At 29.3% G+C, this 27,098-nt stretch overlaps 1 protein-coding gene across 3 annotated transcripts in view; it reads left to right on the top strand.

The window, feature by feature from the left end:
* LOC117176050 (dentin sialophosphoprotein-like) overlaps positions 1-27,098 on the top strand; it is a 209,391-nt gene that overhangs the window by 133,957 nt on the left and 48,336 nt on the right. Inside the window, exons 7-8 of one of the 3 annotated variants that reach the window (XM_033366042.1) lie at positions 3,365-3,451; positions 11,664-11,714. In XM_033366042.1, the coding sequence (XP_033221933.1) occupies positions 3,365-3,451; positions 11,664-11,714 (138 nt within the window). Of the gene's footprint in view, positions 1-3,364; positions 3,452-11,663; positions 11,715-26,836; positions 26,904-27,098 lie in introns of those variants that run through there. The other 2 variants (XM_033366043.1, XM_033366044.1) reach the window with 2 other exon arrangements.

Here is a 27,098-nt window from a genome sequence, read left to right as displayed (position 1 = left end):
AACATGGAGAATGATACTTCGACAGAACCCCCCTCCCCCTAAACTTTTCACGTATTTTCTGAATGACCCCTAACGCTTTTTGACATTTTTTATAAATAAACACTAACTGGTCATTTAAAAATACTTAGTTATATATTAACTTCTTTTCAATTTTTTAAACAATTTTTATTTGCTTCAGAAATTTTGTTCAGATAAGTCGCAAAATTAACGTATTTTTCAGACTTTATGAGTTCTTTAATCAATTATAACAATAAAATAATTTGTTTCAATAATTGTGCAATTATTTAAATAATGCGTGTTTTTTCAAGTATATAATTGACCTAAAACTCTCACGCTCATTCCCGTATTTCTCTCTTCACCATTATTAAAGAATTACTCACGTCCTCCCTGTTTTCAAGAAACTTTCCTTTTTATCATTTTCTCAGTTAAATGCGACCTGAGTTAATAGAATCCAATAAGAAAATCGAATATTTGACAAAAGGCTTATAAATTTAAAATAAAATTTGAGTTAAAGTAACTTAAAATAGATAGAATATTTAATTCAGATTACAGATCATTCGTTCTCCGATTATTCATCCCCGTTTTTATTTTGAATTAGAAATATTGAATATAACCTCAACTTGGCTGAATACATCATCGGGTCGACATTTTATACCCTTTATCTGTTTTTCGTTCGTGTACGAACATCAAAGTTTAATTTAAAATTCACAAATAAGTTATCAATAAGTGTTGTTTTGAAACGAAAGTTGTAGACAAAAATTTCTTGACCCAATTTAGATTTTTGTCCTGTTATTTTTTTTTTTATAAGAAGACCTATAATTTTATTATTGACAATGGAACACTTCAACGAGTGAAAGTCAACATACATTAGAAGATACCGAAAGGCAATTTATTCCAAAGTACAATTCACGCTAATGTGCTCATATATAAGAGGGGATGCCTCTACATTAGTACACTTTCACGTTTGTAGATTGTACAAATTCAACAATAGATACCAATTAATTCTAATCTTCTCGCGACATGACGAAAATATGGTTTCTTCTGAGCTGAAACTCATTCATTACCGAAGTGGCACAACCTTAAAGTATCACTTCCTATATGATAATAGGATTCATTAATGTTAAGAGTAACACCTTGAGAAATAGAGTTAAATGACAGGTTGCTTGTACCGTTCAAAATTGGCGGTTCAAAGTTGAGTTGGACTTATATAGGGTCAGAGAACTGGGGACGTAGAATTGGGAAATGACAGTAAATTTATTTTTTATACGGAATTTTTATTAGAAAAACCAATCTAAGGTTATAATGTGAAATTGCACATTGTACACTCTTTTAGTGTTTTTTTTTTTAAATTAGGTATGGTAAGAACGAAATAAAACATCTCTGAAAGAAATATTTAAAGCGTAACATGCTATTTCGAATATGAAATTATTGGCTAAAAAATTCGAATGCACACCCGAGTCGCATCAAGCTGAACAGCTGATGATAGCTGACAATTTTTTAGCGGGAAGTAAATTATTTTTTTGTTTTGTTTTGAAAATTGGATTTTTTAATCATCGTCTCAAGTTAAAAAATGTGCACCTCAAAAGTAAATAAACAAACCTCTCTCTAAATTTTCTCGGAACCTTATAACATTTTTCAAGCAAACTTTTCAAGTTTGAATTCAGGAGTAATTCATGTCAATTTTACTTTCACATTTTTTTCAATTAAAAACTCGATTTCATACTTACATCTATATCTATATCTATATATCTAGTAACCAGATCCCCATCCGCGCATGACCTAGACAAGCTCTTCTTAACTCCGGTGATCGAATGAAAAGCTTTACACAATTCCACATATCCAAGCGGACAAGTTAATTTCAAGAATTTGTACAAATATTTTGCTTTTCCAGGAACTAGCAGCTATTTTGTATGTTATTTTCAAATTATTTGTGGTTTGTAAAACTTTTGAAGAAGAATAATTTTCTACTTCGGTATATTTATCTCGAGGCTTGAAAATCGTTTTTTCAGATTTTTTAGGTTTATACTTTATACCATAAATAGAAACATAGACTTTGAATCAATGAATTTAATTGAAATTGGGCATTCTAATTGAATAACTGACTGAAGAACGCCTTTATAAGATTAGTTTTTGAAAATTGTACATAAAATCTTTACGACATTCTACAGTCTGTTGCTAATTATTTTCTTTATCTCGTATAAAGGCGATTGTCAAAAGGTTCATCATTTTAAGTCGTAGCCACATTCTACATCTTCTTTCTAAAGTACTTACTTCTAACAACAATTTACCAGAGTTTCCAAATTTTAGACGAACTCGTTTAGAAATTATAAGAAAAAGTGTCCAAAATGTCTACCTTGATGTTTAAAAATGCAACTGTTTGGTTGAGAAACTATTCCATTTTTGGTCGCAAATTGCTCTTTTTTGGTAGAATATTATTTTTTCTTAGCTGAAAATTCATGTTTTTGGTTAAAAATTCATCTATTTTGTTGAATTTTCGAGATTTTTAGATGAAATATTAACTATTACATTTTTTTGAGAATTCAACTATTTGGTTGAAAGTTTAACTACTTTGTTAAAAAATAATTTTTGGTTTGAAGATTCAACGTTTTAGTCAAAACCTCATCTCATTGTTTGAAAATTAAACTGTTTTGTTGAAAATACTTTTTTTTCGTAAATTAATGGTTTTGAATAAAAATTTAGCTATTCCATTTTTGATTGAAAATTTATCTTTTTTGGTAGAAAATTAATTTTTGTGGGCTGAAAATTCATCTTCTGGTTGAAAATTTAACTACTTGGTCAAAAGTCGAACTTCTTTGTTAAAAACTAATTTGTTTTGTTTCACTATTTATAATTTTATTTGACAATTCTTCTTGTAATGTGAAAATTTAACAATTAATTTAAAGTTTCTAATTTTGTGCGTGTAAATGAATGGTTTTGACTGAAAATTTAAATACTCCATTTATTGATGCAAATTTATCGGTTTCAGTAGAACATTAATCTTCATGTTTTAAAATTCGTCTATTTTGTTAAAAATGTTATATTTTTACTTCATAGTTGCGGAATTAAAACCGTTTCATATTGAGTTCAAAATTTTATCTAAATTAATATCGTTGAAAAGATTAAACTGTTGAACCACTGCGATTCCTGAAATTGTTTATTATCTTAGTGATCTCTTCGAAAGCAGGTCTTTTGAAATAAAAAGAAATTGGTCCATTCCCTTGATCACTTTATGAGCCTGAAACTCGGAGGCCTAAAACCTCGCAATGAATAGAGCCGGCATGAATGCGTTTTCCAAACCGAGTCGTGTCTTTCATAAGTGAATCGTGGTGCGACATTGAGACTTTAAGACACGTTTTGTTTGCAGGTGCTCGAGCAAATTAAGACAGTCATAGAAAACCGGAACCACCATCTAGCCTCTACAACCTCCTCAGATATCACGAGTTCCCTACAAGTGAGTAGTATACAATATAGTAATGTATACAATATACATCGTAAGTTGCTTTGACTCTTTTGCCGTAGTCTTCATCAGGATCACGACCTCTGTCATTAGATTTGTTATCGCGCTTTCTCTAAAGTCTCTTCATGCCCTCTTTTTTAAACAACTGTTTATCTTTCACTCTCTCCTATCGAGTATCCAGATCAGCATCAGGCAACGCGCGACCTTCTTCGCAATCGTTCATCTCAATCTAGATCACATTCAAGGAGCTTAACTGCACTGCATCAGAAGGAAAATTTCGTTATTGCTTAAGATTCTTATCTGTGGAAGATTTCAGTTTATCTCATCTCTTGTCGATACTGAGGAATTTTAACCCTGAAATGAGTGCTAGGTACCAGATAAAATTTAGGGACAAATTCTATTTTTAATAAACTAGAAAACATACACGCGCTCTGGTTTGAAATCTCTTTGCGCAATACTGTTGCACAATTTTACTTTCTTTGAGTTGATGTTTTTACAGATTTTTCTGAAAAAAATATGAAATTATTTTTAATAAATTTTTGTGTGTGTTTCTTAACTTCGAATAAGGCTAAGCATTTTGTTTTTTGTTATAAATTACAAGAAGAAATTTAAATTAGAGTTCGATGCTTGAAATATATAATCTCCATATCTGATCGAAAATTGTAAAATTTTTCAGGGATCATAGAGGAATGTCATTGAAATAATATCATACCAATTTCTTTCACCTCGCCCCCTACCAACACACACACACACACACACAATGTTCCAAATGTGACCTAAAAATAAGAAAATGACATTTTTACGTATTATTGTTAATTATCAAATTTTTCTGCCAACTTTTTAATCACAAGTAATTACAAATATGCATATTCGAATATCCCACAAGACGTTGTAAACAATTTTTAATTGTTTAAATACATTTAACACGTTAAAACAATGTTTGTTTCCCAAAAAAGGTACAAAATAATCGTCCTACATTGTACCTTAGAGGTTTCTAGTTCAATTGGAAAATATTATTATTTTATATTGAAATTTTTCAACTTAACTTTTCATTCAGAAAGGGTATAGCCAAATAAGCATATAAAAACTGCTCCTAACTCAAGTTCAGCTTAATGTGTGCCAGATGGTAGCCTGTTACCAAAAATTAGTCTTTGCCAAATTACAAGCTCCTAAATCTTTTTTCAAAGGCACGAGGTAAAAAATATAAATTTTTTTCTTTCTGCGAATTACTTTTTCTAAACTTTGCAAAAAATTCTCTAAAAATTGAAGTCATCTTTTCGCAAGATTGCGTCACTGCGCAGAGGTTCAAGGGATGCGCAGAGTGAGGCGCATTCGCGCGCTCTGTTCCTGACAAATAGTGGGGGCTCCCAAACTGTACCGCGCATGCGTCGTATCGTCTGTCTTATTGGTTGTTCATGTTACGCCTTTTTAATTGATTAAATGTGTAAATAATTTTTTTTTAATATATAATAGCTATGCGAATGTGCATCACTTAAACCTATACGCAGTCTTGCTTTGAACGCCACTTATTTTACTTAGAATCACGACAATATTGCTACAATATTGCATAACCATATGGTCTTGTATTTTAGGAATGTTGCAGAAATATAAATGCACTATATATTTTTAATTGCATAGATAATTTTAGACCAAATGTAATCAAACATTTCCACATGCTTTTGCGGCGAGAAAGTTCAAATTTAAAAAAGTTCAAAATTAAATCTTATTCGATAAAGCAGCATACTGTGAGGTGCCTTGAATTTTAGAGAATTTTTTGTAGAGTTTAGAAAAAAAAGTCGCAGAAAGTAATGTTTAAATTTTTTACCTCATGGCTTTAAAATAAGATTCAGGAGCTTCTAATTTGGTATAGACTAATTTTTGTTCACAGGCTACCATGTGGTACACATTAAGCTGAATTTGAGAAGGAGGCAGTTTTCAAACGCTTATTCGGCTATACCCTTTACCGCATTTTCATAAAACTACCATTAAGAACTTTTTCACCATGCCCGTCTAGAATTTGAAATGGTCGAAGTTGGAACGTAAAAATTAAAAAAATTTTAAGATTTTAGAAATATTTTACATTTTAATAATTATATTGTAATTGATAGTTGTTTTAGGCTTTGAAATAAATATTTTTTATTTTATGAGCTTAAAATTGAAAATTTGAGATTTTTTTATTTCTGAGAAACGAAACTTAATGTTTAATCTATATCAAATTTGGCCCTATCCCGAATTTGAGCCCTATGTTTAGTTTGCGTCCTTTGTTAATTTTGGTTCCAATATCAATTTTTGCACCTGTTAGTTTTGGTCCCCATGTCCATATTGAGTCGCACGACGGACAGACGGACGGAAACCCGACCGAAACTATAAGGGCTTCTGTCTGGGACTACGAAACCCTAACAACGACATAAGTGGTGAGGAAAGTCAACAGAACAAAATTATTTCTCTTAAAAAGTTCTAAAAATAAGTCTATGAACATTTTTTTACATCGTTAGGTCACAAAAATAATCAAGAACACATTTTTAATTTATGTTAATTTGACTACTTGTTATTATTCTATTATACACATTTCTTATCAAGCACGAATGTGAACTGAGCTGCTACCGGTGATAGCAAATTATTCACTGGGATTTCTTCGTATTTGATGACTAATTGAATTAATAAATAATTTCTTAATATGAAGCAAATAAAAAGTGTGTAATGACTGAATCTAACATTTAAATATACCACTTGATTATGCTTGAATCCATGAAATTCTATGTAATTCAGGTTACTTATTTAAAGTTTAGTTAGGGAAAATACGTTTTCCGGAAAAGTTTTAAATGAGTCGGAACTAATCCCAAAAACAGAGAATAATTCGGACAATTATCAAAATTCCTATTTATTCATCGCAGGGTTCACAGTTTTTCACTTTCTGTCGTTTTTCCATTTCAAATGTCTACTATTAAATTTTTTGATAGGATTCATCTTTTTTTAGTAAAGAATGGTATCACCCGGTTAAAACTTTAATTATATGTTTCAAAATTAAATTCTTTCGTTGAAAATTCAACAGTGTTGTTCAAAAGTCATCCTTTTTGGTTAAAACTTCAACTTTTTTGCTGAAAAATCGTCTGACTTGAAAATTCGACAATTTTATCGACATTTTTTTTCTTTCTTGAATAAATTTATTTTATTTTTTGAAATTCAACATGCTGAACTACTTTGTGGAAACTTCATTTTCATACAGAAGGTTCATAATTTTCGTTAAGAATTAATTTTTAATTAATTTATTTTTTAAATTGAAAATTTAACTGTTTCATTTATTGTTGATAATATATCTTTCTTAGTTAAAAATTTAACTAGTTGATAGAAAATTTATGTATTTTGTTAAAAATTGGTCTTTTTTGTCAGAGAATAATTTTTTTCTTTTTAAATGCAACTATTTGTTTATAAATTAATCCGTTTTAGTTAAGGATTTCAGTTGAAATATCAACTTTTCCATTTTTGTTTGTAATATGAACTGTTACATTTTTCGTTCAAAAATATTTTTTTAGCAAGAAAGTTGCAATATTTGTTTAAAAGTTAATTTTTCTGTTTGAAGATCCATAATTTTAGTTGAAAATTCATCTAATTGGTGGAAAATTGAACTACTTGGTTAAAAAATAGTTTTTTTGTAATATCAGTTGTTACATTTTTCTTTCAAAACTATTTTTTTAGGTTGAAAGTTGAAACATTTTTTTAAGTTAATTTTTTAGTTTGGAGATTTATAATTTTAGTTGGAAATTCATCTCTTTGTTGGAAAATTGAACTACTTGGTCAAACTTTTTTTTTCTTCATTTTTTTTTTGTAATAAATTAAACTACTCGTAGTTGGTTGAAAATTCAACTGATTGGTTGAAAATTCGTTTTTTTGTTTTGTTAAAAATTAAACTACTCGTAATTAGTTGAAAATTTAAATGATTGGTGAAAATAGTACATTGTGTATCGAGGGCGTAAAGAAGGAAAAATTGACCTAAGCTTTTGCTACATACGATACTATTTGTCCTACCATCCTTGAAAACAAGCATTTGATACATATCAAGAATGTTTGGCGTTCTTCACAATTTTAAATTATAAGTGAAAGGAAGAAATAGCGTACTTAACAGAAGGGAGTCTCCCTTCTGTTAAGATAAATTTAGTTTTCTCGTTCGGGCGTAAAATTTTATGTAGTGGGCGTAAAGTTTGATATAGCGGACGTAAACATTCATGTGTGCCCAGCGGCGGAGAGCGCATGTGCGAACGTCGCTGGGCTGCGGCCGCATTATGCCTGCTTCACGTACAGGCAATTGCACGTTTTCCAGGGCGGTCGGACAAAAGTAATTTTTTTTGTTGAAAATTCGTATTTCCGGGTGGAAACTTGAACTAAAATGTAGAAAATTCATGTTTTTGGATTGAAAATGCAATAATTTTGTGTAGAAAATTCAATTATTTGGTAGAAAATTTATATAACTTGGTTAAAAATAGTTTTTTTTTGTATTTAAAATTAATCTTCTTGGTTAAAAATTAAACTATTTGGTAAAGAATTGATGCATTTGTTAAGAATTCATCTTTTTTGGTTGAATATTAATCTTCTTGGTTGAAAATTCAGCTATTTGGTTAAAAATCCACCTTTTTTAGGGAGCTGGTCTTCTTGGTTTGAAATTTAAACATTTTTAATGAATTTTTTATATCACTGTAAAATCTCTATTGGTTTAAAATGGTGCTCTTGGTACAAAAATTTCATGTTTCTTGATTCAAATAGTAGCTGCTTGATTGAAAATGAATCTATTGTGGTTGGGGATTCAACTATTTTGTTGAAAATTCGTATTCTCTGGTTCGATTGAAGTACTTGGTTGAAAATGGAACTATTTTGTTAATTCATAAGAAATAGTAAGATTTGACCAAACTTTCCCATCCCCCAAATCGTCTTACGTTATTTTTGGATGACCCCTTAATAAATACACACAAAAATTTAGCTTTAAAAAATTACTTAGTATATGGGGGGGGGGGAAGGTCAAAACTTAGAGTTCCTTACAAGGGGGGTACGTGGTTCAACATTTCAGAAAAAACTTGAAGTAATTTATGCATGACCCCCTCACTCCCTCAGGCCCCACTCTGACGCATGGTCTCAATTGCATAATCGGTTTTTCGGCTTTGTCTAAGTTAGTCTTAGATGAAATAGTTTCTGTTTTCATTATAGAGTCTTATTTTACTTTTCTCTATTGAACACGTATTTATTACTTTTGCGTCTCTTTTAAGTCCCTCGTGAAACTCACAACTAAAATCACTCGTTTACTCTCTGATCTCTTTGTTCGCTCTATTCTTCTCCAAAGCTCTGATGTCACTACTGTGTTTTGCTTTGAAGACTGCTAGTGGACGCTATCAGCAGGAAACCAACCGAGGTGAGATAATACAAAAAGCGAGACAAAAAGTGATTTTATTCTACATATCGCATCACTCGAAAGTTCCTTACCATTAGATGGTGTCGTTAGTGAACTTCGGTCTCCGCGTAGCGTTGGTCGCCTTTCAATGTAGAATTTTTTTGTGCTTGTAATGTAATAGCAACTACTATTTAAATGGGGGTAAGCAAACTCTATTTTTTGTCCAGCACAAACATAAAGTGTCTGGAATCTCTTCCCTGATAAGGGGAACCTTCACTCTCCGGAATTTTGTTTGTATTTATATTTCTGTCAGTAACAGGTAGTAATGACCAAACGGATAATATGTTAACGTAATTAGATGCGCCTTTTAGCTATTCTCGAGGAAAAAGACTTTAAAAAATCCACGCACGTTGCATGGGTCGCGCGATGCATGAGTCTTTCAATTCTCGGTTAGATCAAACGGTAGAACTCCAAGTTTGCAACCGGAAAAACCCCCTATCAATGTTGTGGTGCTTCCCCAGAAAGGAAAATATGGACATACGATGAGTAGCATACCTTTCGTTATTTGTTCAAATAAAAAAAGAAAGTACAGTCGAGCTCTTACTCACTTCTATTGGATCGTGACAATATCAGACAAAAAGAAGGAATCACAAACATTAAAAATACCATAGAATGGATTTTGATCCACTTCTAAAACTAACTGGACAATAATTTTATACAGAGACATAAATTAGTTAAAAACAACTAGTTTAAGCCAATAAAACGCATTTCTGAAATTTGGATCTAATATTTTTATATTTTTTATTTTTATCTCATATGAAAACAGTGATAATCCAAACATAAAGGTTTAATTAAATGTAGAAAAAATGGGAATTTTATATTTAAAAAAAACTTTTCTCGAAGTAAAATTGATGTAGGGTGAAAATCCCAATTTTTACATACGAAAAAAAGTTAAAAATGAATTTTTTTGCTCGATTTAAAAAAACTGATAGTCAATTGCTAAAAAAAATGTAATAAAAAAAATGGAAAAAAATCTCAGCAAGGTCTTATGCAGTTACAAATTGAAAGCGCTAATCAGGATGGCTACCCAGGATGTTTTAATTCATCAGTTTAGTTTAAAAATTAATCTCTCTTCGTAGAAATTTCATCTTTTTTGGTTAAAAATAAAACTGGTTGAAAATTAATCTTGTTTGATTGAAGATTCAACTATGTTATTAAAAATTCATGTTTTTTGGTTGAAAATTCAACTACTTAGTTGAAGGTTGAATTAATTGGTTACCAAAAATTGTATTTCTTGTTAAACTTCATCCCTTTAGTTGAAAGCTTAATTATTTTATTAAAGTTTAATTTTCCTTCTGGATTTCAATTAACTTATTTAACTGAAAATTAACTATTCAATTTTCGATTTATATTTGACCTTTTTTAATTGAAAATCTAAGTACTTGATTAAAAGTCGAAATATATATGTTTTAATTAAAATTAATTTTTCAAACTGAAAATGTACCTTTTTCATTTTTGATCTTCTTTGTTAAAAGGTTCTCTTTTTGGATAAAAATGCAACTTTTTATTTGAAAATTGGAATTTTTGTTGAAATTTGATATTTTTAGGCTTGAAATTAAACATTTTGACATAAAATTCGCAAATTAATTTTTTTATTTCGGATTTATAATTCTATTTGAAAATGTATCACCTTGGTTGCAAATGTGATTTTTTTTAAAACTTCCTTTTTTTTAAGAATTTCTTGTTTTAAATTTTTAATGAAAGTGTAACTTTTCCATTTTTGGTTGAAAATTTATTGTTTTTCAGTTGAAAATTTAATTATTTTCTTGAAAATTGAACTCTTTGGTTGAAATTTCAACTAATTTGTTGAAAATGAAATGGTTTTTGGTTGAAGTTTAATGTTCTTTATTTGAAAATACGACTATTTGGTTGGAAATTCGTCTTTACAGATAGAAAGTTAACCAGTTTTGTTAGAAATTCAACTATTTTATTAAATAGTAATATTTTTTGTCGAAATATCAACTGTTTTGTTGAAAATACGTCCTTTTAGATTGAATATTTATATTTTATAGTAGGAATGCCATCTTTTTTGGTTGAAATAAGTAATGAAATTTGAAATTGTTTTATTCAGTTCCGAATTTGTTTGACATTAAAAATGTTACAAGATTAAAATTCTGGCTTTTGAACTCAGGGATTCGAACGGAATTAAAGGGCATTTTCAGATATTTGCCAATTATTTCTTAAAATTCCATATAATTTACCTGAAAATAATGCTAAATATGAAAAGTCACTAAAAAATAATGCAGCTACGGAGGCACATTGTCAAATTTGTGTTTTGTCAAAGTTTTATGTGGAAAGAAACAAAAAGGAACGTAACGAAAGTTTCGTTACGTTCCTTTTCGTTCTTTTCCATATAAAATACGGTTAACACATAGTTTTGACATTGTGCCTTCGTAGGCTCATTATGCTTCTATAATTTTTTAGACAAAACTTAGTTTTTAGCCAAATTCTTTTAAATTTATCGGAATAAGTGGCAAATATCCAAAAATGACCCAATTTCGTTCGAATCCCTGTTTGAATTTGAAAATGAAGTTTACGGTTACTCTGGCTGCCAGCCGATCTAACCGGGAGTTGAAAGACTTTCATCGCGGTCCATGTAACGTGTGTGAATGTTTGAAAAGTAGTTTTGCTCGAAAATTTTTGAAAAGTGCACCTTATCACTTGGGCATATTACATGTTTGATAGTTATCTATTACTGCGAGAAGTACATGTAAAATTGGCCTACTTATTTTCTATTTTCAAAGTTTAAAACTGTATTTTTCTTTACAGAATCGCAGTATTGGGGGTCATGAGAAGTCATTGGAGGAATCGCAGTCAAAGGTGAGTTTATATCGATTTGTTTTATTCATAGGTGTATGCGAAGTTCGGAAAAGATAGTAAAACAGAGATCTGCAAAATCTCGTGCAGCAACAGGTGGCGAACGATACGAACCCGTTAGTTAATCTTCTTCTGGTTTCCTCTGCTTTAGAGAAAAGTAACAGTAAGAAAAAAATCCAGCAGTTCTACTTCGATGCGTTTTTTTTCCATGTGCAATAAACGTGCCGAGAAAATGGTTTTAAAGCTCGTTTTAAAGTTACTGCTCGTCAGGTTCGCAGCAGATTCAGAGAGGATTCTCACGTCCATGCCCGACAATTACAGGGTCGAGTTGCTTTTAGATAAAGAGTCAGTAAATTGAGCTCTTAGCTTGGACTTTTTATTGTTTGTTCTTTTTTTCTGTTAGCTAGAAGTTGATTTTAAGAATCTGCACGAGAAACTCCAAGAGAAACTCAATTAAGGGAATATAGAGTATTTTTTTCAAAAAAAATCTTCTACGGGAAATGGCCGGGAATTTGGCCTAAATTGGACTTGGAACAGTGAATTTTCTAAAAGAATTGTTATTATAACTATTATAAATGAAATATAAAAAAATACCTGTGAAGAATGATAATAATTTTTAGTTTGGAAAATGGGTATTTCGTAAAAAATTAGAATTTTTTTTGGAGCAGATAATTTTTGACATGGAACGGGAAGTTATTTGACTACTGGGTTGAAAGTTGAACTAGTTTGTTAAAAATTAAAATATTGACCTTTTTGGCTTGATAAATCAACAATTCGATTGCATTTTTTTCTTTCAACTTTGAAAAACCTTTCTTGTTTGAAAATGTAACTCTTGTTAGAAATCTCTCACTTTAGTGTGAAAATGATCATTTTTTATTTTGAAATAGGGAATTTCCTGGGCAATTATAATTTTTAAATTTTTGCCGAGATGGACTGGGAATTTCTGTCAAGAATTATAATTTTCACAATTGATACTTTCTCATTCAATAGGGGATTTCATTACCTAGAGAATTATGATTTAGATTGTAGAACAGGGAATTTTCGTAAATGACTATTATTTTCCTTAGAAAAAATAGTTGTTGGCAAAAAAATCCCTGTTTAGATTCAGAAATATAATAAATTTGGAGAATTCGTTGTTACAAATCAGAATTTTAAGTCTTATTACTATGATGATCTGATGTTCCAACTAAGAACTGTAAACTTTTTCTACAATGTGCTGTTCCAAATCAGAAATCTTTCAAATCTTTTAGATTATTTAGAAATCTCTTGAAATCTTCAAAAATCGTTTAGACTCGTTTAACTCTTTTGAACTCTCTTAAATTGACTGGGAAAAATTAACAATTGGATTGGAGAGAACCAGGGGATGACCGGAAATTTAAAATCATCTATCGAATAAACACTCTTAAGATTAAACATTGCGAGTTTTTAAATTAATAATTGTATTGATTAGTGTATTTTGTCAAATACAAAAGTTTACTTTTATTGGCATAAGTGACTACAGCATCTATCATTATTTCCAGCCCTTCTAAGCAAGGTCCCGTTAGTCCCTGTAGGTAGGCGATAGTTCTATACAACTCGGAAAGCGATAATGAGCGATAAATTTTCATGTCTCTCTGTCTGTAACATTGCCTTTTCGTCGACGAAAAAGGCGGATAAACATGCCGGACGCACGTTGGCTTCGTTAAGAGTGCCAATGAATTATTATTCTCTTTGCTGTGGTGTCCTTTAAGAGTTTAAGCTATATCAAAGCTGAAATCTTCAAATGATAATTTCTGAAGAGAGATAGGGGCCGTCCATAAAAATCGCTACCAATTTTCGGAAAACTTTGCATCCTCCCCCCGCCCCGCGCCCTCCATCGCCCCCGTCACCCCTCGTTAACAATCTCGGTGAACAATGCTCATCAGTAATGCATAAAGAATAAAGAAAAATATTATTATTAAAATTAAAGAAATTTAAATGAGATTAACATTTATTTTTAAATCTTATTTAACGACCAATATTGAAATTAATGTGCAGAATTCATGAAAATAAAACCAAGAATCCAACGAGAGGAAAGAAAAATGAAAAAGCAACTAAACAAATCCCCATCCTTCTCTTTTTTATTTCTTTTGTCTTTTATTTTTTATTATTATCAAATCAAAATAAAAAAATGTGTTGTTGCCTTCTTATTTTTCTTTCCTAGTTTTTATTTTTGTCACCAAAAATTGTTTTCTTTTTTAGGAAATTTTTTTTTCAAATTTCAATAGGAACATTTTATTGTGGTTGTCTTAATTTGGTCGTTGGATTATTAGTTTTATTTTCAGGAATTCTGCACATTAATTATTAATATTATTTAAAATATTATTCATAGTCAAAATTTCTCTGGGAATAGGAGAAATATTAATTTTCTTCGAAAATAGGAAATAATTTCTTTAAAAAAAAAATAGTCTAAATTAAAAAAATAATAGTAGTTGAACTTTTAACCAAATATCTGGTTCAATTTTTAAGTCGAAAAGGCAAATTTTTTCGAATACAATAAAAAAGAATTATTTACAAACCAGTTGAATTACGGCAAAAAAGACGATTTCAACAAATAAGTTGAATTTTCAACCAAATGGCTAAATTCTTAACTTACAAAGATTTAAGCCGAAAAAGACGAATTATCTACAAAACAGTTGAACTTTCAGCCCTAAAATATTATTTTTTACCAAACAAGTTAATTTTCTGTCAAATAGTTTAATTTTCAAGCCGGAAATGCGAATTTTCTACGAACCATTTGAATTGACAGCCCAAAAATGTCAATTTTCAACCAAAAAGTTAATTTACAACAAAATGGTTTAATTTTCTACTATAATGATGAATACTTAAACGAGAAAAGTTTTTATTTGAAATAAAGAACAGTTTAATTTAGAAAAACATGACAAATTTTCAACAAAATACATAAATTTTCAACCAAATAATTGAATTTTCAACTAGCGAATATCAATATTCAATTAAATATATAAGTTTTCAACTAATAATGGAATGGTTACGTTTATAGTTGAAAAATTAATTCTCAATTAAAAAGCCGAATTTTCAATAAGAGTTCGATATTCAACCAAATGCTGTAATTTTCAATCAGAATATAAAGTTTGCATTTTCAAAAAAAAAAAGAAAAAAAAAATTAAATCTTAAATGAAATAGTAGAATTTTTAATCAAACGAAAATGTATTTTAAACCAAAAATATCCAATTAGATATTCTATCCAAAAAATTAACTTTTAACCCAAAATAGTTAGGTTTTCTTATTGGGTTATGATCATTCATTCAAAAAGAAAAAAAGGTAAAACAGGGGAACAGGGGAAAGAGTGCGAAGTCTGAAATCTGAATGTGGTGAATTGTTAACACATGTTATTGAAGGCCCCTAAGTGGTCAGATCATCTTTTTTATTTCCTGGAAAATGATATGAGAGAGATTAGATCATTTTTTATTAATGTATGCTCAAGAATGTAATTGAAATAGAAATATTTCACAAGATTAAACAAATGTTCAGAGCACTTGTGGCTTTCAAACATTCCCAGTGATTTTTAAATTTCTTAACCTTTCTTAGAATGCTAAATATATGAAAGAGATGATTATGTCTCCTCTGATAGAAAGGATTAAATAAAATGAAAATTACTTAATTAAATCAAGTTACATATGTCTTCTTTTAGAAAAAGTTATAGGCTTCGGTTCACTTTTTTTATACAATTTGCAGTAATAAAGTTAATTTTATGGCGTCCATCTCATTAGATGTTTTGAATGTCCACATTAATTTTATGAGGTAAGTTTACAAGGATCTCAGAACCGCAGTTTGACTACAAAAATTATTATATCCGTCAAGTAATTTTGTGAGGTTCTCATGTTCTAGATATGATGAATCGGGAATAACGGTCTTCAATTTGAGTCTGAAGTTTTTTTATCTACCAATACAAAAGAAATATCTTCTCAACCAGAAGAACTTCGAAAGATACATATGTATTTTATATTAAGAAGATTTAAGAGAATTAAATTGCATTTAGACTTATTCCAGTTCCTAAATACTAATTTTTATTGTAAAGTTTGAGGTAAAACGGAAATAACTTGTTAGTTATTTTAAAATGAAATAAGTATGCAAAACACCATTTTGTAAAATTCTGTTTGGTATCGAACTGTGGTCAAAGGTACATGAAAGTCACTCTTGAATAAAATTTCAATATTTCTCTTCTGAGTAGGTTTTAGTTCAGTACGGAGCAGCTTCGTAATATTTTTATGAATACTTATGCAATGATTTATAGCTTGCAATATTTATTATGATAATTTATCTCTTCATTTATGTTTATTGTTTTTATTTTATGGAATCATTACGTCATTACATGTTTTCGTGAAGATAATCCACTTGTAGTGTATTGTATTGTATTGTATTGTATTGTATTGTATTGTATATTTTCTCACATGTACATTAAGGTGGGTCGAAAAAGCAAAATTATTTAAATCGAAATTTGAGCTATGTGGAAAACTAGTATTCATAGTCTTGATATTTTCGTGAACATATGCCAATATGTTTGGAACCCTTAACTTTCTCGCTAAATGCTTACAGCTTTTTAATTAACGTTTTCGAAGCGATAATTTTTGTTTAAGGGAATTATGTGTTCAAAAAATCACATGCACATACAATAGAAAAAGTTTTGATAAGGCTGTGAAATTATAAATGTAAAAACAGTAAATTTAAAAAAACAAACTATTTTTTGTCTATTTTTCCAAATTATGGTTTTTCAGCGGGCTGTAAGAAATATTTTTTAAATTCAAGGCTCTTTCACTTGTAATATACACTAGAACAAATTCTTTGTTGAGATTTTTTAAAGCCAGCTGGATAAAGATAATTTGGAAGAACATGAAACTCAGTTATAAAAAATATATTGTGTTTACATTTATGATTTCCCAGAGTAATTAAAATGTTTTCTAACATATTTTTGCCAGGGGAAAAATCACCAACACCTAAAAAGATCGTTCATCTTTCTTGTAGATTTTTAAATGATGTGTTTCTTTAACAGGGATTTATTTAACATACATTTTTACATAGAAATTGATACAAACAAATACAAACAAATGTTTAAGGCCTCCACTAATCAACACCAGATTAATTAATAAGGAATAATTTGACTACTCTTCTCGAATTTCCCGAAAATTATAAAAGAGCTGTAATCATGAAATTTGGACGTATGTATCTTCGATTGATATCCAGTTCTGATAGGATTTTGAGCTAGATCAGGCATTTTGATGTACAGTGAAACTCTTCTATAGCATTGATTTTTGTGCTGACGGTGGGTGGGAACTCACTCATTTTAGCCCGCTCCGCTTTTGTTTGTCCATGCTTGAGTACTTGCCTGAGTGACAACCGAAGACCCCGCGCACCCCGCGCAGCCCCTGTTAATCAGCGTCGTGTCATCAATTATCGGAAGGGCTATAGAAGGGAGGGCTATTAAAGGGTTTCACTGTAGATGTTTTTAGCTTAAAGATTTCAAAAAAAAGGTCACATGGATTGTGAGGAAAACTTTGTTGGTATTCAAAATATAACAATACGATATGTAGTCTATTTGTTCGCACTTGGAGACTATTGTTGAACCTTTTTCTGACCTGCCAGTACCGGTTTATCAAGTTTCAAAAAAATGTGTGTATTCTTTTTATTTGAGAAGAAGTTTGTTCATATAAGGAATACTACAGTACTGTATCTGACATGTTTGTTCGCGGCTTCGAGACTCGTTGAATGACCTATTGACGAACCTTCGGTGACCTGTTATCATCTAGCAATGATCAAATTTTTTAGTTTTCTAGAGAAAACCCTCCATGTATTAAGAAGCAAACTCATTGATACCTATGTTGAAGCAAAATGCTCGTAAAATAAGAGCCAATAAATACACCCATAGTTAATACATCCATAGTACTTTGCAGCGGTATCTTTGTAAAGGTGGAAAATCAGGGCGGGCTCTCTTATTCGAGTGTGAGCGCTTACATGTCTGTTTTATGATATATACCATAAAGCGGCAGCAGTGCAAAATTATAACTGTTACTTGGCCCAATGTCTTCGCAGGGTATAATTCCATGGGCTGAACATTCACTAAGTTGCTTTTGATATTGAAAATATATTAAATTAGGTAAATAATAGATATAACATGCATTGAAATATTATTTGAAAATGTAAAACAGTTTTAAATCTCATTTTCAAGTAAGAATAAAAAAATTACCCAAAAAACGTTTTTAAATTCGTTAATATATTGTTCCATTTATAACAAAGTATGGATCTAAATTAACGTATCTGATAGTTCACACAAACTAATTTTTTTCACACGTTTTGTTCGGTTGATTAAAAATTTGTTTGCTTAAAAAAATTATGTCTTGTAAAAGTAAAACTAATAATTCTGAAAATATCGATACAGTAATTTAGAACCTTCTGTTGTTAATTCAAAATATACTATCAAAAATCAGTAGACTCAGTTTATTTAATTAAATTTTTTAAAAGAAATTCATATAGGGTTATTTTTATCTATATTTGCATTAAGTACTTGATTTTTTTCTGGAATGCAAAAACTAACGGGTCATTATATAAAAAATTCAAACATTAATATTTATTTTTGAAATTTGTCATATTAACATTTTTTCACACAAAAAACTCGCGAAAATGTTATTGCCAGAATTACAGAAATCGAGGCCATGTGATACTTACCCAATCCTTACTTTAGCAACATTTTTTTGTGCAAGAAAAGGTCAGAAAAAGGAAAAATGTTTTATATTTCTTAATATTTTACTTTTAATTCAAAATTAGAAATTTTAAATATTTGAAAAATTCAGGTCTTAACAATTTGAAACTGAATTTTTTGTAAATAGAGGCTCTTGAACATTCAGATTTCAGAATGCTAAAATTAAACTTTAAATGTTACAATTTTATTATTTTTATTTTGTAAGTGAAAGCGTTGAATTTTTTATGTGTAGATAACAATGGGACAATAATTCATTTTAATTTCAAATTAATAATTAATACTATTTTTTGAAACTAATAAAAATCAAAATAATTTAACTTTTAATTTGAAAAGTGTTCAGTTTAAAGACAAGTTAATTCTTCAAATTTAATATTTCTAACTCAAAATGACTAAAGATAATGTAATTTTGAAAGATTACAAATTTATTGATTCATCCTTCAATTTAGGACAATTAGAACAGTGGAAATGATAACATATAGTAGATTTCTATTTTTTAACCAGGATCTTGGTACTGATCAATTTATGGAAGATCAGAATTTTTTATTTCGCAGTTTAACGGCATTAATTAAAAATTCTTTAACTGAAAAGTTTTAAAAGCTTCAAAAATTAAGCTTCAATTTTAAAAGTTTAAAACTCACAAGATTTCAACTTTAATTGCTTCAATATGCAGTTCAGTTTTTATTACTTAAGTAAAAAAATATTCATTTTTAAGAGTTTATTTTTTTAATTTCAATGACCGTGGTAAATTTTTGCAAACCGAGGAAAAACGGAAAATGACTGAACATTTTTTGCTTCGTTAAAGCGGCCACCCTGTTAATTTTTTAATAACGTGACCCATATGGTATACGAAGTTAATATTAATTTTTGAAACATTATTTACAGAAGGTCGATCAAGTGATACAAAAATTAATGTACTACTATAAAGATGTTTCAAACAGTTTCTTTCATAATAAAATGTCGGTATAGATGTTTCCTAGCATTGAGTTAATTTAGATGTTTATTGCCATGCTTTGGTAAAGAAGGATTTATTAGCAGGTTCAAATGTTTACCGTAGCTTACCGACAAAGTTCTGTACTGCCGATAAAGTAGATAAACTGAGTTATGGTAAAACGCACATTACCTCTAAAGAAGATCCCTTCTTGAACTGTTTTTTTTTTAATTTTCTGTAGTTCCACTAAAGATATTATTTTGGTTTCAAAAATTCTTTTCTGTCTCTAAGTATTGATTCAAAATTTTATAATATTATATCATTTTAATTGATAACTTCATTACCTAATGACCACTTTAAAAAATGTTGCTTCTTGTTGCTCAATACATATCCTAAGAAAGAAATGTTTATTCATGAGAAAAAATTGAAAATATATTATTATTACTTGGAAAATGTGTAAATTTAAATAAATTTTAGAAACAAATGTCTGTAGTTAGAAAATGAAAGATTAATTTTAAAATCTGATACGGTGAAATCTTATAAAGTTTAAAAAAAAAGAAATTAAGCATTTATTCATAAAAATCTGATAATTTTTGCCGGATAAACTTTGAAAAACTGAATTAAGCTAAGTATTGAGTAACGGCAGTCATATTTTTAACATGGTAATTATTTAAGTTTCCCAAGCATTTCCTAATGGCTACGCTTGTCAATTAAAAAAAAAATTTCTCATGAACGAAGTAACTAACTTCATTTTCTCATATTGCATAAAAAGTGCATTTGCATGATAAACATTAAAAGAAAAGGAATCCAATGTGTAGACAAGGAAGTTGAATCGTCTGATTGAACAATTCAATTCAGATGATCTTATTTATAAATGCAGAATACATAATTGAAATCGAGTATGTCTGACTTCCAGAAATAACGACTTTCTTTAATCCTTACGTAAAGAATAGCCGATTTATGACCAACTGTTCGTCTCCTTTCGACCGAGAAAATGGATTAGGTAACTAGAAAACGTGCAAATCTTTCTACTTTTTCTTTTTTTCTGCACAAGTTGCTATAACTGACCCTTACTACATGATCAGCTACATTTTCCATGTTATCAACCCAGACTCTAATAATGCAATTAATCGAATATTATGATGGTATACTTAAGTTATCTTCCTTTTAAAAAATTGCAGGGTATTTACTAACTGGGGAAGTTTTGAATTAACCAGGAATATAAATTCTAACCAGGAATCACATTAAAAGTTTTCGAAAATGCGACATTTTTAACAATCGTGATAAAAAGGCCAATCAATCTGAATTCAAATAAATATTAGTAAAATAACATATCCAGAAATTATATTATTGATATAATAATAATATTGATCAATAGTTGATTTTTCACTTAAATGGTTGAATTTTTAAGCAAAATTTTACGGATTTTCTAAAAAACCACTTGAATTTTCACCCCTAAAATATGTATTTGCAAGAAAATTGTTAATTTACAACAAAATAGTTGAATTTTCAACTACGCAATGATGAATCTTTAACCAAAAATCATTTGAATTTAAAATAAAAAATATGCCCGCTGCGCGGGCACATTCTCCTTGCGCCAAGTTTGAGCGCGCCTAGGGCACGCGGGTACGTTCTCGCGCTTGTTTTCGTACGTTTAATGCGTACACTTTAACAAATTTTTTTCGAATATAATAAATATTATAACTCAAATCGAAAACTGTGATTTAAACTTTAGAGGAATTATAGCCATAAATTGTAAATGAATTTTACACTCTGTCTCATGATTGAGACTGTAAAAATAGTTAAACCCAACAAAAAATTAGAAAATGTAAATTTTCAACAAAATACATGAATTTTGAACCAAATAGTTGATTTTCAACTAAAAAAGATCAGTTTCCAAATAAATAGTCGAATTTGTAATTAAAAATGATACATATTTAATTTTTGAATCAAAGAGATTAATATTTAACCAAAAAATGAACTTTCAACTAGGTAATTCGAATTTCAACCAAATATTATAATTTTTCATAATTTTAAATTATTATAATTATAATTAAATTATAATTAAATTAAGATTTGTTAAATACTGTGAAAATCTTCAATAGCCCTCCCTTCTATAGCCCTTCCGAGTATTGACGCCGCCACATGTTGGTGTAACAGGTGCTGCGCGGGGTGCGCGGGATCTTCGGCTGTCACTTAGGCGAGCAGTCAGGCGTGTACAAACAAAAGCCGAGCAGGCTATAATGAGTTAGTGGCCACCCACCATCAGCCCCGAAATCGGGACTATAGAAGAGTTTCACTGTATTAATTCTTTTCAGTTTTTTTTCAATTAAAACAGGTAATGTGAATCCTTTTTAGTTTTCCGTAACTGTATAAATTATTGTATTATTCGTTATAAATTATTAATGAAAATTATTTCTTAGAGTCCAGTGAAATTAAATGAAACTAGATTATAATAATTGCTTTGGACGCTTCGGTATATACGTTGGGCGCCCAACTTCTGTAATTTATTCTGAAAATTCGTTAGATATATGGGAAATACGTAATATAATTTCGATGCCTTAGTTATCTGCTTAAATTTAGTTAAAATATCAGTTTTTATTTTTTATACAGATATCTGCAGGCAATTATATTTATTAGAAAAAACCATAATACAAAGTATTTATATAAATACTAAGTGAATTTTACATTAATTATGTTATAAAAACATATCACTTTAATTAAAGTGTCATAATAAAAGAATAAAAGTAGTTGTTTGTAATCATTCTTCAATAATTAATCGCTTATATCAGATGAATAAAAAATATCTATTGATATGAAAAGTAATAAAGGTCATGTTGAGCAAATCTTTGCTGATAATTGAGACATCAAAATTCTATCATACTACCCATATTATAGGCAAACATTTTGTTCATATTAATTAACTGTATGACGAAACATGTAAATTAATAATTGTAATTTAATGGTTTTTATTTTTACTTGACACTATAAATCACAAAATTTATTTATTTTTTTCAAATTCAGTAAGATATTACTATACATAAAACTACACATAGGAAAACCTTATGTATACGATGCGTTTCATTAATGCTTTTAATAAGAAGAGATTTTACATTTTCAACCCGGAATTATGTGGCCGCAAATTACTAGACTCTCTTGACTGGTATAATTCAATGCTGACTAACTTATTAAAGCACTATATATTGCAGTTTTTCTTGCAGCTTTTTTCGATTTAAAAACCAACAACATTTCCTGAACATAGACTGACTTGACTGACTATAAATAAGAGAAAGGAATTCGCAATCGTAATCGCCAAAAAATAAATTTTGTTAAATTCCTGGGAGAGAGTGAGTTTGGAAACGGTTGGAAAGAGAAAATTATACATTCCGAGAATTTCGGCAATCTGGATCGTGTCGAGCGTTTCCAACAGTAGTATTGATTTAATTTCTGTTGCCCAGACATAGTTGCGTTGAAAGCATAGTAATTAATGTATTTTTGAAACATTCTTGTTACAGAAATACTTCACTAAATAAAAATTAGCTAAAAAGTTTCATTGAAACAGTGTAGAATGTGGAATAATCTTTTTTTTTTAGAATTTGCAAACTAATTCATTTATAAAAGAAATCTATGGTGCACATTTCATAAACTTTTAGAAAAGTCTCGAAGATATACTTAAATTTAGTAGAATGAAAATGATTGCTTCACCTCCTTTTATTTATTTTTAATGATGAACTATTTTGTTTAAAAATGTTTTGGAAATTCCTGACTGATTTATTTGCCAACGGATTCTCATTTTACCGCTACAAGGAAACAACAATCCACTTGGGCATAAATTATCTTATTGCGTGTGGCTTCCAAATGATGGTGTATATGCACATGTAAAAATCAAACACCAGGTATTATTACTATAATTATTTTAAACTGTTTAAATAATGAGATAAAAATATATTTATTAAGATATTTTGAAGACCCACCTTCTTTCGTAAAAATGAAAATAGAGTTTCGCTAATAAACATATGAGCTAAAGTGTGATTTATATTTAGAAATATGATTTGATTTTAAGAATAGCCTAATTTTAAAATAATTTTATTATTCCGTACACAGAGACAATGCTTTTATCATTTAAAAATACAGATGATTCGTATAGTAGTTTGACATTTTACATTCGCCGTTGTTTGATATTTACGTGACATTTGTGCAGTATTTATGGCGGAAATTGACTTCCATGCGTTACGCCACGCCGACTGCATACACCATACTTTTGTTCGAATGATTCAGAAAAATCCATTCAATATCAACTTTTCGACTACCTCTGAAAAAATCAGATTTTTCGAGTAGAAATCCTTTGTCAGATATTGACTTTAAACTTATTTTCATTCCATACTTGAAACATAGACTTTGTTATGCGTTATCTATTGATATATGGAAAGTTTTAATTCCATTTACATTTTTATTGAAAACTCGAAAAAAGCGCTACTAGCACTTATTAAACGTTTCTTATTTTAATTGCCTAAATATCAAATTTAAATATATACTTCAATTAAGGGGATATAAAATATAAATAATAACCATAACTCAAAATAAATATTAAACTAGCTACATTGGTTTTCATACACTTTTAATTTAATTTTAATCGTCCTTCAGAAATCAATAACTTTTATTTAAGTATAAGATTTGATCCCAGCAGGAATTAGAAGCAAATAAAAAAGTAATTAGTTCATTTGGGATGTTAAGTTATAAGAAGATATTCTTTAAAGACATTTCGGAATTCTGTGTCTTATTGATGTCTTCCATTTTCGACACTGATCCATTTTGAATATGTTTACAATTGAAATTTCGCCAACTTGTTTAGTTTTGAATGCTTATTGTTTAAAGCCCCAGGCAGAAATATTATATATAGTTTATAGATAGTGTGAAGTATTATATATAATATTAATTTGTTTTATACATTTTTGGTATAAAATAAATGAATATTAAATGTAAAAGTTCACATTGTATATAAACTGTATCTAATTTTTTCGCCTGGGGCAGTACAATTTTAAACAGCTTTTTGAATATTTCTTGAAATCTTGAAGATAAAATTGAAGATGCTTCAATTTTTAGTGTCAATCATTTAAAATGATGTAGTTTTAAATGTTTTTTTAAATAGTACAAATTAAAAACTTATATTTTAACAATTCACAATTTCAGTTCTACAATTTTGAAGAGTTATAGAGAAAAATTCTTTAATTTAAAAAATTTGGAATTGCAAATTATTCAATTTGCAAGATTAATATTTTAAAGGTATGTAATTTTGATCGTTTTTTTTTACAATAGTGAAATGTTGAAGATTTACACTTGGAATGTCTTTACTTTTAATGTTTTGTAATTTAAAGTGATTTATTTTTGAATTTTTGAAATCGAAGGCTCTTCAATGTTTAATGTGTATACTAGAAAAACAGGAAATTTTGAATGATTTTTTGGAATAGTTCAATTTTGAAGATTAAAAATGGAAATTAATTCAATTTTATGAATTTGCAATTCCAATTCCTTCAATTGTGAACAGTGAAAATTACAGTCTTTATTATTTTCTTGAAAATTCTTTTAACTTTTTACATGGGTAACATATGTTTCCTATAAAAGAAAGGTAACTTTGCAGGAACTTCAAGTTACTGGAATAAGTGACTGGAAATGTTAGAAGTTACTATTTTTAAGAACTAACTGTTGCTGTTATTAGTTCCGTTGTTTAAGAAACTTCTCCAACGCTGCATCTAATTTCAAATGATCCTTAAATCCGATAAAAATGGTTATTATGTCCATCTAAATGATGAGAATACGTTATTCCAATTCAAAGTAATTTCCATTCCATCGAAGCAATTTCAGGTGGAAGCAGAATTTTATAAGTTGTCAAAATAACATATGCTATTTAACTGTCAAACTGGGTGATATAAAAATAATAAAGAGACAAAAACATGTTACAACTGAGCCGGAGCGCATGTGAGCTTCAGTGTGGAAAAAGTGAATGACTGAATTTTAAGGTTATTATTTATAATTATCAAAAAATGCTCTGTATTAAAAAAAATTAGGTTACTTTCACTAATAATAGCTCTACCACAGGAAATAGAAATTCGTGATTTGTCGTGTTGAATACTATACCATAAAAATTTGAACCTAGAAACGGGACTCTTTTGAAGACTCATGATTGTTCCTTTCAGAAGAATCTTGAGGAGTGCCGTAGGAAGGAAACTGGTAAAATGAGAAACAAAGAGAAAGAAGATGGGAAAATAGTGTTAGAATGACAGAAAATAAAAGAAAGAAGAGAAATGTAAAGACAGTGACATTCTCTTGTTTACCATATATCAGGAACGTAGGAAACGTATTTTTTTTTATTTAAATAAAAATGAAAAGATTTTTCAATCCTGAATGTAATTTGCGGCTTTTATATAAACTGATACACAATTTACAAAATTTACCTGAATTTACAAATTCAGGTAAATGTAAAATAAATCTAATCATCAAAATCTTCCAGTCATTGTTGTTTAAAACTTGATTGGATTTTTACTACTTGAAGTTGTTTTATACTTCAAATGTGAAATTAAACAAATTAAATGTACAATAAATCCATTTTCTTACGAAAAATCGTAGAAAACCTTACGCGAATTCAGAAAAAATTGTGCTTTTTAATACTTACATACCAAATCATAAACTTCTTTTTTGATAAGATTAAAATGTTTATTTATTGAAATATCAACTATTGTATTTTTCGTCGAAAGTTCACCTTTTTGGATTGCAAACTTGTCTTTTTTCATTGAAAATTTTTATTTTTGGTAGAAAAGTAATATTTCTTGGGTAAAAATTGAATTTTTTATTGCCAATTCAACTGTTTTCTCAAAAATTCATCTTTTTGGCTTGAGGGTTCAACTATTTGGTTCAAAATTAATTTTTTGTTTTGGGGAGGGGGGACTCAAACTATTTTGTAACGGCTTCTCACATATTAGAAATTGGTGCGAATATAAAATGGTAAATAAATGTTTTAAGTAATTTATGAATGGCCCATCACTAGTGAACTTTCTTTAAAATATCCTCTAATCATAAAATTCCGAAAAGCTAGTGTTGGGTCTAAATTGCTTAAAATAATTGATAAGGAATACTTGACTTGGAAGTTTTAGGAATACCTGAAGTTGTCAGGGTATTTTTTTTAGAATTAGAATAGACACACTGAAGGTTGATATTTTGTAACAAAAAGAAAGTTAAACATCACACAGTTCATGCGTTCCTGTAGCAAGTAAATAGATGTCAGGTAGAAAAGCAAGACCGTTACTGCAAAGTTCTCCAGGCCGACCCTCTCGATCGTTTTTTACCCTCTCCTGTCCCTTCACTCATGGTCGCTTGCCTCTCCAAAGTCAACCGCCCCCACCTCACTCCACGCCATCCCCAAAGCACGTACGTACTCGATACGCGAAAGGACCATCGTTATCCAGTCTTTGCGCCGTGACTCGCGGATGCGGTCATTCTTTCCGCAATGTGCAAAGTAAAAACTAGAAATTCGGAGGTTTGAAAAAAATACATTTTTTAAAAGCATTTGAAAACAAGTTTGTGGCGTCTAATATGGATCAATCGCTTCCCACAATTTACTCCCCTCAAAAACAAAGTAAAGGAAAATAATTTTTCTTTGAGTAGTGAAGTTTGGAAGATAGATATCTGTTTTATAAAGTTGGTGATATTTATTCTGTTTATATTTACAGCG

This window comes from Belonocnema kinseyi, chromosome 7 (genome assembly GCF_010883055.1).
Source record: "Belonocnema kinseyi isolate 2016_QV_RU_SX_M_011 chromosome 7, B_treatae_v1, whole genome shotgun sequence".
NCBI classification, from domain to species: domain Eukaryota; kingdom Metazoa; phylum Arthropoda; class Insecta; order Hymenoptera; family Cynipidae; genus Belonocnema; species Belonocnema kinseyi.
The sequence above is the reverse complement of the archived record's forward strand: the minus strand, read 5'-3'. Positions and strand labels throughout refer to the sequence as shown.